Raw genomic sequence first — 13394 nt, 5'->3', positions numbered from 1 at the left:
GCCAACTGCATGAGAAGTTCTCGTGTTCTACGCTGGTCGGGGTTTAGGAGCATGGGCCAGGGTTATGGTCTGGAAATGAGGAAGTGTGGATTTCTTTGACCATCTTTGAGTTTTAACTTCTGCCAGTATGAAACAACTTCTTGTATAAAATTAGAAAAGGGAAATAATAAATTGGCCATTAAATGCAATATTAACTGTTATAGGAATGCTGATTTTTAATAATTTAATTGCATGTGACCCTAACAGTCCATTCTTTCAGCTTCAGCGTATAGTGCGAAATAAATTAATATTTTATGTTAGTAGATTTATAAAATGTTTCACAAAGCTGTCCATAACATCTACCCCCCAACCATGCTCTTCCCTCCTGCTGCAACATGAACATTGCTCTTCAGCTGTGGACTTTCCTGGGGGCTGTCCCCACCAGACACACAGTCTAGAACTCTGGGGGGAGTTTTCCCAGGCAAGTGGAGTGGGGAGCTTTGTAGTTGCGGGTGGGGGGGGGTGCGCGGAGATTAAATTCTCTGAAATTGACATCGGCTCTACATTCCTGTTATGTTGTCCCACTGGCCGGACAGGTGTGATGTCATCGGAGTGCTGCACATGCACAGCCCAGTAGACAGGTGCAAGCGGTTACTGGTGGCTATCCTGCATGGCCACCATGTGTTGGCAGGGGACCGTGTTAAAAAAAAGCCTTGAAAAAAATTACAAGCAGGTTTCCAAGTCCAGAAAGTAGGAGTGGAAGAAATGATGGGAATAAAAGAAGGCCTGGTTTTAAAGGGGTCTTTTGTCAAAGCACTCCAATTCAGCTGCAGTATAAACGAATATCAAAGGCTAGCAATGTTCTCTATAGCCATTAGCTTGCTTTATTGACTTTGAAATTTCTAACACTTCATAAAAATACCATACCTTTCTTTTAGCTTCTTCTGTTACCTTCATGTCTTGGCTAATGGACTTTGCTAACTGCGAATAATGTTTCATTTCTTTTTTCTTAGCTTTCTTATTCTGAGATTCTTTCAGTTCATTATTTTCAAAGGTCCGCTTTACACACTGGCTTTCTGGTTTTTCCTTCAGGTGCTTTACTTCATAAACGTTCATTCGAATCCGATTTCCTTGTTTAACTGCACTCTAATTAAAAGGAATGCAAATAGCAGTAATAAGATAGAGGTCACAACATTTCACCACAAACATCATGACAGTACATCACAGAGCACTTGCAGTTCCACAAAATAGTTTACTAAAAGGGTCACTGATGCTGTTTTTAAAAAAAACTAGTGTGATATTCAACAGGCAGTAGGAACTGTAGCGCTGTGGTGCAAAAATTGCAATCCAGAGGATGCTAGTTCAAATTTCACCGAGTTATGAATTTGAATTCAATAAATCTCATTATTAATAGAAGGCAATAAGGAAAGGGAAAATATTTCCTTTAACTGGTCTGGCCTATACCCAACTCCAGTAACGGCCTCTGAATCAACTTAGCTAACAACTAGGCAACTGACATGACAGTCCTGTTCACACCCAAGGAAGAAGCAAACTAAAATTCCACTCATGGTATGCTTGCAGATCAAGTACACGCAGTATAGGTGGAGAGCATTATCATTAACAGAAGAAATCACAGAACAGTAAAAAAACACTGCACAAAGGGAAAGAAAAATGAATATTTCACTCTATTAGAATTACACATCTTTCAAAGACATTCAATGGCACTAATGTCAGTTATGAAAAGTCTATAGCCCAGGCTATTCCATCTCTAGCAAAGAATAAAAATTGGGATTTGTTCCTCGGTTGCAGGTTTACCCCATGTGGCTGAACCATACAGGCAATGAGGGACTCAGGTTTGACCCCTATCTGTGCAGAGGTAGCAAGTCTAAATGGAGCAGTGATGGTTGAGCTACAGCTCGGCACTGTGCTCTGGGTGAGAGAAGAAAATGAGTTTAGTGAATTCTACATACTGTGCACTAAGTCTTGAATATGCAAATATTAGCAAGAATCACTGCCCACTATGATATCCCCTCCCATGATTGAATCATTCACAAGTCACTCACTCATGAATAATGGTCAATCAGACAAGGCACTGGAGGGTGACCCGTGGACCTAGTCCCCACCAAAGAATCAGTGCCTTCAGGTGAGTAGTAGGACATAAAATTGGAAATAATATAAGGGAAAGGAGATTGACAACTACGAAATTACATCAATATTGTTTGGCAACTTAAAAAGTTTCTTAAGTCTTCATATGGTCAACCATTCTAAAGTTGGAAGGTATTTGAATGCAGATGCCGAACTCAAGCATGCTCATGGAAAAACTCAGCAGGTCTGACAGCATTTGTGGAGAAGAATACAGTTAACTTTTCGAGTCCATATGACTCTTCAACAGAACTCAGGAAAAATAGAAGAAAGGTGAAATATAAGCTGGTTTAAGGGGGAGTGGGACAAGTAGAGCTGGATAGAGGGCAGTGATAGGTGGAGATTGCCGAAAGATGTCATAAGCAAAAGGACAAAGAGGTGTTGACGGTGGTGATATTCGCTAAGAAATGTGCTATTAGGTGACATTAAGGGTAGAAAGCAGAATGGGAAAGGTACAGATAGCCCTAGTGGGGGTGGGGGGAAGGGATCAAAATAGGCTAAAAGGTAGAGATGAAACAATGGATGGAAATACATTTAAAAATAATGGAAATAGGTGGGAAAAGAAAAATATATATAAATTATTGGAAAAAAGGGGGAACCGGAAAGAGGGTGGGGATGGAGGAGAGAGTTCATGATCTAAAGTTGTTGAACTCAATATTCAGTCCGGAAGGCTGTAAAGTGCCTAGTTGGAAGATGAGGTGCTGTTCCTCCTGTTTGTGTTGAGCTTCACTGGAACAATGCAGCAGGCCAAGGACAGACATGTGGTATGAGAGCAGGGTGGAGTGTTGAAATGGCAAGCGACAGGGAGGTCTGGGTCATGCTTGCGGACAGACTGAAGGTGTTCCTCAAAGCGGTCACTCAGTCTGCGTTTGGTCTCTCCAATGTAGAGGAAACCATATTGGGAGCAGCAAATGCAGCAGACTAAATTGAGGGAAGTGCAAGTGAAATGCTGCTTCACTTGAAAGGAGTATTTGGGCCCTTGGACGGGGAGGAGAGGGGAAGTAAAGGGGCAGGTGTTGCACCTTCTGCGGTTACATGGGAAGGTGCCGTGGGATGGGGTTGAGGCGCAGGGGCTGATGGAGGAGTGGACCAGGGTGTCCCGGAGGGAATGATCCCTGTAGAATGCCGCCGGGGGGGGTGAAGGGAAGATGTGTTTGGTGCTGGCATCATGCTGGAGTTGACAGAAATGGCAGAGGATGATCCTTTGAATGCGGAGGCTGGTGGGATGATAAGTGAGGACAAGGGGGACCCTATCATGATTTTGCGCGGGAGATGGGCCGGACACAGTTGAGGGCCCTGTCAATCACCGTGGGTGGAAAACCTCAGTTAAGGAAGAAGGAAGACATGTCAGAGGAACTGGTTTGGAAAGTGGCATCATCAGAATAGATGCGACGGAGGCGAAGGAACTGAGAGAATGGGATGGAGTCCTTACAGGAAGCGGGGTGTGAGGAGCTGTAGTTGAGGTAGCTGTGGGAGTCGGTAGGTTTGTAATGAATATTGATGGACAGTCTATCACCAGAGATTGAGACAGAGAGGTCAAGGAAAGGGAGGGAAGTGTCAGTGATGGACTGCGTGAAAATGATGGAGGGGTGGACATTGGAAATAAAATTAATAAATTTTTCCAGGTCCAGACAAGGGCATGAAGCAGCACCGAAGCAGTCATCGATGTACCGGAGAAAGAGTTGTGGAACGGGGCCGGAGTAGGACTGGAACAAGGAATGTTCCGCATACCCCATAAAGAGACAGGCATAGCTGGGGCCCATGTGGGTACCCATAGCACACCTTTTATTTGGAGGAAGCTAGAGGAGTTAAAGGAGGAATTGTTCAGTGAGAGAACAAGTTCAGCCAGACAGAGGAGAGTAGTGGTGGATAGGGATTGTTCAAGCCTCTGTTCGAGAAAGAAGTGGAGAGCCCTCAGACCATCCCGGTGGGAGATGGAAGTGTAGAGGGATTGGACATCCATGGTGAAGAGGTGATGATTGGGGCCAGGGAGCTGGAAATTGTTGATATGATGTAGGGTGTCAGAGGAATCACGGATGTAGGTGGGAAGGAACTGGACAAGGGAAGAGAGAATGGAGCCAAGATAGCAAGAAATGAGTTCCGCGGGGCAGGAACAGGCTGACACGATCGGTCTGCTGGGACAGTCTCTGGCCCCCTCCCACAACTCTTTCTCCGGTACATCGATGACTGCTTCGGAGCTGCTTCATGCTCTCATTTGGACCTGGAAAAATTTATTAATTTTGCTTCCAATTTCCACCCCCACATCATTTTCACATGGTCCATCTCTGACACTTGCCTTCCCTTCCTTGACCTCTGTCTCAATTTCTGGTGATAGTCTGTCCACCAACTCCCACAACTACCTTGACTACAGCTCCTCACACCCCGCTTCCTGTAAGGACTCCATCCCAATCTCTCAGTTCCTTCGCCTCCGTCGCATCTGTTCTGACGACACCACATTCAAAAACAGTTCCTCTGACAAGTCTTCCTTCTTCTTTAACCGAGGTTTTCCACCCACGGTGGCTGACAGGGCCCTCAACCGTGTCCGGCCCATCTCCCGCGCATCTGCCCTCACATCTTCCTCTCCCTCCCAGAACCATGATAGGGTCCCCCTTGTCCTCACTTATCACCCCACCAGCCTCTGCATTCAAAGGACCATCCTCTGCCATTTCTGCCAACTCCAGCATGATGCCAGCACCAAACACATCTTCCCTTCACCCCCTCTGGCGGCATTCCTCAGGGATCATTCCCTCCGAGATACCCTGGTCCACTCCTCCATCACCCCGCTACACCTCAACACCATCCCACGGCACCTTCCCATGCAACCGCAGAAGGTGCAACACCTGCCCCTTTACTTCCCCTCTCCTCCCCATCCAAGGGCCCAAACACTCCTTTCAAGTGAAGCAGCATTTCATTTGCACTTCCCTCAATTTAGCCTACTGCATTCGCTGCTTCCAATGCAGTTTCCTCTACACTGGAGAGACCAAACACAGACTGAGTGACCGCTTTGCAGAACACCTTCGGTCTGTCCACAAGAATGACCCAGACCTCCCTGTCGCTTGCCATTTCAACACTCCACCCTGCTCTCATGCCCACATGTCTGTCCTTGGCCTGCTGCATTGCTCCAGTGAAGCTCAATGCAAACTGGAGGAACAGCACCTCATCTTCCGACTGGGCACTTTACAGCCTTCCGGACTGAATATTGAGTTCAACATATTTAGATCATGAACTCTCTCCTCCATCCCCACCCCTTTTCCAACCACCACCCCCCCCCCCTCCATCCCCACCCCTTTTCCAACCACCACCACCCCCCCCACCTTTTTCCCTATAATTTATATATATTTTTCTTTTCCCACCTATTTCCATTATTTTTAAATGTATTTCCATCCATTGTTTTATCTCTACCTTCTGGCGTATTTCGATCCCTTCCCCCCACCCCACCCCTACTAGGGCTATCTGTACCTTGCTCGTCCTGCTTTCTACCCTTAATGTCACCTATTAGCACATTTCTTAGCTAATATCACCACCGTCAACACCTCTTTGTCCTTTTGTCTATGACATCTTTTGGCAATCTCCACCTATCACTGGCCCTCTATCCAGCTCTACTTGGCCCACCCACCCTTAAACCAGCTTATATTTCACCTCTCTTTTAGTTTTTCTTAGTTCTGTTGAAGAGTCATTTGGACTCGAAACGTTGACTATATTCCTCTCCGCAGATGCTGTCAGACCTGCTGAGTTTTTTCAGGTATTTTTATTTTTGTTTTGGATTTCCAGCATCCGCAGTTTTTTTGCTTTTATCAAGTACGCTCATTGTTACAAATATAGATTATCTCTTCATGAAAGGATTATTGATTGTAAAATAAATTACAGGAAGTATAACTGACTGATATGCATTCGATTACATTGCAGCAAAAATGCAGTGCACATATTACACAAACATCATCTTTATCATTGTATTCTGAATAATTTTCCTTAACATACCAATTAATAATAATGCTTAACGTTGTGGAAAATTAAGCAAAAAGAGAATGATTGAATTAATTCACTTAATCCCAATTAATTCAACAATGTGCAATTACCTTTAAAACTTCTTCATATTCTTCTGTTATAGAGAAAAAAATTACAATGAAATAGATTTTTAACAGTTGTCATACAGAAGAGGAGTGCAAGTATACAACATATAAACATCTAACATGCACCTTATGGACTATGACTGTTCTGGTAATTAGCGGATCATGGCGGATCAAGGGACATCTCTCTCCATTAGAGAGAGATGTGGTTATATTGCTTGAGAGGCACCAGTGCACAGGCAGGGAGGAAGGCTTCCAATGAACTACCACAGCTAGTACAGGGATTGAACCCACGCTGTTGGTGCTATTCTGCACCACACTCTAGTCATCTAGCCAACTTAGCTAACCAACTCCCACATGACTATACTACATATCCAAAATAAAAGTAACAGGGGAATTGTCATTGGTTCCTTTACGCTCTAAACAGTCTTTGAGGTGACCAAGTATTGGTTTGGGTTGCGCTTACCACAAGGCACCATCTTGGGAAGAGAGTTGATGTGCACGAAGAATCACTACCTAAGTAAACATTAAGGGGTTGGATTGCTACTTAAAATTGCCGGTTAACCCTTCTTAAAGAAACTGCATGACATTTTTGTGGTTAGCACTTGAGCCAACACTGTCCCTTAACAGTGACCAGCTGACTGGCAGTAAATGAAACATTGCGAAGGATTTTGAGTGCCACTCAAAGGCATACTGACCTTCTACTGTTCAGTTATTGCTAGGGGTTTGAAGGGTACGTTTTGATAAATATTGGAAGACTTCGGCATTTTATCAAGACTTCATCAACGCGCTATATCATTTATTCTAAAAATTCTGTGAGGACTTCACCTAAATAAAAAGTGCCATGCCATTATATCTTATAGGAATCGCCAAAAAGGAGTGCTTGGTCGGCATGGTTCTAAAGGTTCCCATTGGTCTGCGGGAGGATTGGGAGGAGGACATGTAGCCAGGAAGAGCAGCACTATCTGCTAGAGAAGAGGGGAACAGGATGACAAGATGGACTCCTTCGCCCCTGCTGGGAGAGGGCATCCTTCCTCCTCTGGATGTCAACTAGGACCCCCAGTGTCGCTTCCAAACACCTGTGCTATCTCTCAAGCTGTCCCTGAGCCATCTTGAAACCTTCTGCTTTGTGTCAGCCAGCTCACTCCATACTTGCAGTGGAAATTAAGTTTAGAGCCCATGAAAATTGCTTCCAATCAGAGATGAGTGTTAAATCTGCAGGTGTCAAAAGCAAAATTCTACAGGCAGTGTAGACATGTTCTCACAAATAAAAAGGGTGGTACTGCCAAATCTAGAGCCCCATGGTTATCCAGAAACATACAGAGCAAGATAAAGCAGAAAAAGAAAGCTATGACAGTCACAAAAAGCTTAATACTGTAGAAAGCCTAGAGGAGTATAAAACATATAGGGGTGAAGTAAAAAAGGAATTTACGCAAGCAAAGAGAGGGTACAAAAAAATATTGATGGGTAAAATCAAAGAAAACTGAAAGGTGTCTTGCCAGTACATTAAGAACTAAGGGAAGGGTAGGGCCGATCAGAGATGTTCGTGGTAACTTATGTGTTGATACTGAAGATGTGGGCAGGGCTCTCAGTGAGTACTGTATCTCTATCTTCACTAAGGAGAGGGATGACGCATACATTTGTTAAGGAAGAGTGCGAAATATTAGATACAATAAGCATAGTGAGAGAGGAATTACTGGAGGGATTGACACCTTGAAGGCAGATAGTATCTCAGGCTGTTAAAAGAAGCCAGGGAAGAAATAGCAGATGCTCTGAGAATCATTTTCCAATGCTCACTAGATACAGATGAGGCACTAGAGGATTGGAAGTCTGTGAACGTTGTACCATTATTTAAAATGGGTGCAATGGATAAGCCAGAAAATTACAGGATGGAGAGTATGACTATGGTGGTGGGCAAATTGTTGGAATCAATTCTGACAGACAGGATAAACTGTCACTTAGATAAGCATGGATTGATCAGGGATATTCTGCATGGTTTTGTTAGGGGAAGATATTGTTATTAACTTAACTGAATTTTCTGAGGAAGCGACAAGGAGGATTGATGAAGGTAGAGCAGTGGATATTGTCTGCCTGGATTTATTAAGGCATTTAACACATGGCAGACTGGTCAGAAAAGTGAGATCCCATGGGATACAGGGGAAGGTTGTGAATTGGATCCAAAAATTGGCTCAGCAACAGGAAACAAATAAAAACAAAAATAAATTCTCTACCCCAGAGAGTTGTGGAGGCTAGATCACTGAAAGTACTTAAAGAGGAGATCGATAGATTTTTGAAATATCGGGGAGTTGAGGGCTATGAGGAGCTGGCATGAAAGAAGAGTGGAGGCCTGAGGCATATCAGCATGATTTAATTCAATGGTGGGGCAGGCTCGTGGGGCTGAATGGCCTACTCCTGCTCCTGTTTCTTATGTTCTTATGAATTGATTGCAAAAGTAGGGAGGTTGTGCTTCAGTTGCACAGGGCATTGGTGAGGCCACATCTGGAGTACTGTGTACAGTACTGGTCTCCTTATTTAAAGAAAGATGTAAATGCGTTAGAAGCAGTTCAGGGAAGGTTTACAAGACTAATACTAGGAATGGGCAGGTTGTCTTCTGAGGAAATTCTGGACACGTTCGGCTTGTATCTACTGGAATTTAGAAGAGTAAGAGGCGACTTAATTGAAACCTTTAAGATCCTGAGGGGTTTTGACAGGGTGGGTGTGGAGAGAATTGTGGGAGAATCTAAAACTAGGGGTTACTGTTTAAAAATAAGGGATTGCTCATTTAAGACATGGATGAGGAGAAATTTTTTCTCTGAGGGTTGCGAGTCTTTGGATCTCTCTTCCTCAAAAGGCAATGGAAGCAGAGTCTTTGAATATTTATAAGGCAGAGTTGGAAAGATTCTTGATTAACAAGGGGTAAAGATTATTGGGGGTAGGCAGGAAGGTGGGGTTGAGGTTACATTCAGATCAGCCATGATCTTATTGAATGGTAGGGTAGGCTTGAGGGGTTGAGTGGCCTATTCCTGCTCCTAATTCATACGTTCGTATGTACAAAGGATAATGGTCAATGGATGTTTTTGCGAATGGAAAGCAGTTTACAATGGCGTTCCAAGGGCTTAGTGTTGGGGCCCTGGCTGTATATTGTATATATTAATGGTTTGGACTTAAACATGGAAGGAATGATCGGGAAATTTGCAGATGACACAAAAATTCACTGTGTAGTTGATAGTGAAGAGGATAGCTGTTGTCTCCAGAATTATATCAATGGTTTGGTTGAGTGGGTGGAAAAATGGCAAATGGATTTCAATCCAGAGAAGTGCGAGGTAATGCATTTTGGGAGGGCAAACAAAGCAAGGGAAATCACAAACAGGAGGATATGGAGAGGGGCTGAGGAAGTGAGAGACCTTGCAGTGCATGTCAAATGGTCGCTGAAGGTGGCAGGACAGGTGGATAAGATGGTAAAGAAAGCATTGAATGCTTTCTATTATTGGACAAGGTACTGAATACAAAAGCAGGGCTGTAATGCTGGAACTGTATAAAACGCTGGTTAGGCCACAGCTGGAATTTTATGCACAATTCTGGTCACCACATTACAGGAAGGACATAATTGCTCTGGAGAGAGTACAGAGGAGATTTACAAGAATGTTTTCCTTAGAACAGAGGAGGCTGAGGGGTGACCTAATTGAGGCGTACAAAATTATGAGGTGCCTAGATAGGGTAGACAGGGAAGACCCGTTTCCCCCTAGCTGAGGGGTGAATTACCAGGGGGCATGGATTAAAGGTGATTGGTAGAAGGGGACGTGATGGGTGGTGGGCATCTGGAATTCACTGCCTAGGTTGGTGGATGAGGCCGAAATGCTCAACTCATTCAAGAGGTACTTGGATCTGTATCTGAAGTGCTGTAACCTGCAAGGCTACGGACCAGGTGCTGGAAGGTGGATTGAAGTGAACAGCTAGTTTCTTTGTTCCTCCTTTTTTGGCTGGCGCAGACAATGGGCTGAATGGCCTCTTTCAGTGCTGTAACTTTTCTTTGGTTCTATAATGTGCGTTTTGGCACTTCCAGGCAAGTGCAATTTATGATAATCAGCAACTAGGCCCTAAGTTGCATGACAAAATCAGACTTTCAAACAGATGTGTCTTATTAGCACCCATTTTCACCCAAATACTCAAACCGTCCACGTAAAAACAACCAAGGTTAATTTCACAATACACATTTTATAAGATGATTCGTTCCTATTACATAATATGTATAGATTAATTTAGTTGGTGAATTTAAACCAAAAGGCATGAATCATAAAGAATGAAAAGCACATCAATTCAACCAGGCCAGTTAGAGAGTACAGGTGATAAGAGGTGCACTACTGAGCATCCAGTGTGTCCCCAGGCTCTTTGTATAGGCAAAGTACTCTTGTATACCAAGAAGCTAGTTCCACAGCCTCATTAATAGAGGCTGAGGGTTGTTTGGGTTATCATCTGAGAAAATAGGAGGCCTGAAGAGCGAGAAAACAAATACTTATTGTTTTACACATTTTAAGCTTATTCCTAAATTATAAGTACTGGTGACACTGCACAACTAATTATTTTCTGCTTTTCAAATTCTTGCAAGCAAACCACAAGTTTTTGAAGCCAAACAGAATTATGGTGTTGAATATTTTTAAAAAGTGCATGTTGTCATTTGTAAATAATCTGGAAGTTTTCTATATTTTCAAATTTACTTTGAATGCACACTTACCTGCACTGTTAACAGACACCTAAAAAGGAAAAAGAAGTCATGAAATAAAACGTACTCCATAAAATATTCCAAACATTGCTTTTATGAAAATAAGCATTTACATTGCGAAGCTAATGGTCAAGGTGTTGAATTATATAAACGGTTTTCATTCCTTAAACATATCAGAGTAATTGGGAGCTAAAGAACATACTGTTATTAAAGCAGTATCACATATCCAACATAGGATGAACATGGAATTTTGGTCAGCCAGGAATCTGATTCATGCAGAAACCCATCACAAGAGGTGGCGTTTAACCAGTTAAAATCCTCCGGGCTATGTACTAACACAGATCACTGGCAAGCTTCCACTGTTTATATAGCTAACCAATCTATGTGTCAGCTTCATCTAGACCCTGTGACAGATTTATTCTGACACATCCCATTAATAAACCAGTTCAGCTAGTCATTCATCAATCGTGTTCTGCATTGCTATCTCAATTATCAGATTAATGAATCTGCCAGGAATTCACCGGGGTTCCAGTCTTCCATTGGTGGGTCCTCTTGCAGCCAGCTCAGCCCAGATATCCCCACCCCCTCCTCATGTGTATATTCATTAGTTGATCATTAAGACAACATTCAAGAACAGTTTTTTGCCATTACTGGCACCACTGGACAACAGGCACCAGAATTCCTCAGGCAGCACAACTCATTGCAAAAAGAAGACTGCATTAAGCACAGAAGCTAACACAATTAACTGACAACCCTACTTAGAAAATTAAGAGACAGAGTAAAGTTATTAAAAGCAAACAAAAATAATCCAAAACACTGGAGCACGACAGGAACTCACCTCCTCATTATCTTCATCAAAGTACTTCATTTGCACATTGTTGAGATCAAAGGAAACTTGTACCTAAAAAACATCAAAAATATGCTTTTTTGTATTTTAACCATCACTAAATTGTAGAACTTGCCACCCATAGTAACACTTCACACATCACACAGTGTCCGACTCGCTCGCAAAACAGTTTGTGGGAGGTGGATTAGTAAACAGCATCTGTACTGTTAAAATTAGATGAAGGCAATTACATACAAACTAGGAGCAGGAGTAGGCCACTGGGCCCTTCAAGCCTGCTCTACCATTCAGTAAGATTATGGCTGATCTGCTTGTGACCTCCCACCCAACCTGATAACCTTTCACCCCCTTGTTAATCAAGAATCTATCTAGCTCTGCTTTAAAAATATTTAAAGACCCTACTTCCACTGCCTTTTGAGGAAGAAAGTGCCAAAGACTCACTACCCTCAAAAAATTTCTCCTCATCTCTGTCTTTGATGAGTGACCCCTTATTTTTAAACCATGACCACTAGTTCTCGATTCAAGAAGAAACATCCTCTCCACATTCACTCTGTCAAGACCCCTCCAGATCTTAAAAGGTTTTGATCAAGTCAGCTCTTAGTTTTCTCAATTCCAGTGGATACAAGCCTAGCCTGTCCAATCTTTGCTTATAAGACAACCTGCCCATTCCTGGTAAGAGTTCAGTAAACCTTCTCTGAATTGCTTCCAACGCATTTACATCTTTCCTCAAATAAGAAGCACAGTACTCCAGATGTGGTCTCAGCAATGTCCTGTACAATTGAAGCATAACCTCCCTACTTTTATATTCAATTCCCCTTGCAATAACATTTTAAAAGCTTTCCTAAATACATGCTGGACCGGCATACTGGCCTTTTGTGATTCATGCGCTCGGATACCCAAATCACTCAATCTCAGAGCTCTGCAATCTCTCAGCATTTAGATAATAAGCTTCTATTTTGTTCTTCCTGCCAAAATGGACAATTTCACATTTGCCCACACTATACTTCACTTGCCAGGTCTTTGCCCACTCATTTAACCTATGTCACTTTGTAGCCTCCTTACATTCTCTTCACAACTTACTTTCCTACCCATCTTTGAGTCATCAGCAAATTTAGCAACCATACCATCTGTCCTTTCATCCAATTCATTCATATAAATTTTTTAAAGTTGAGGCCCCAGCACTGATCCCTATGGCACACCACTCATTACATCCTGCCAACCAGAAAAAGACCCATTTATGGCTACCCTCTGTTTCCTGTTAGGTAGCCAATCTTCTATCCATGCCAATGTTACCCCTTCCACTATGAGCCTTTATTTTCTGCAACAACATTTGATGCAGCACCTTATCAAATGCCTTCTGGAAATCCAAGTACAGTACAAACACCGATTCCCCTTTATCCACATGTGACTTCTTCAAAGAACTCCAATAAATTAGATAATCCATGATTTCCCTTTCACAAAACCATGTTGACTCTGCCTGATTGCCTTGAATTTTTCTAAGTGCCCTGCTATAACATCTTTAATAACAGCTTCTAACATTTTCCCTTTGACAGATGTTAAGCTAACTGGCCTGTAGTTTCCTGCTTTCTGTCTCCCTCACTTTTTGAATAAAGAAGTTACATTTGCTATTTGCCAATCTAAT

The 13394-nt window shown here is 42.8% G+C and overlaps 1 protein-coding gene across 4 annotated transcripts in view; it reads right to left on the bottom strand.

Moving 5' to 3' along the window:
- nbr1a (NBR1 autophagy cargo receptor a) overlaps window positions 1-13394 on the bottom strand; it is a 68969-nt gene that overhangs the window by 45788 nt on the left and 9787 nt on the right. For all 4 annotated transcript variants that reach the window (XM_041173301.1, XM_041173302.1, XM_041173304.1 and 1 more), the window contains exons 2-5: window positions 11747-11809; window positions 10921-10939; window positions 6198-6220; window positions 907-1125 (exon numbers count right to left, since the gene is read on the bottom strand). In XM_041173301.1, coding sequence (XP_041029235.1) covers window positions 907-1125; window positions 6198-6220; window positions 10921-10939; window positions 11747-11809 — 324 coding nt within the window. The remainder of the gene's footprint in view (window positions 1-906; window positions 1126-6197; window positions 6221-10920; window positions 10940-11746; window positions 11810-13394) is intronic.

The sequence above is a fragment of the Carcharodon carcharias genome, chromosome 23 (genome assembly GCF_017639515.1).
Source record: "Carcharodon carcharias isolate sCarCar2 chromosome 23, sCarCar2.pri, whole genome shotgun sequence".
Lineage (NCBI taxonomy): Eukaryota > Metazoa > Chordata > Chondrichthyes > Lamniformes > Lamnidae > Carcharodon > Carcharodon carcharias.
This window is presented reverse-complemented; position numbering and strand designations above follow the sequence as displayed.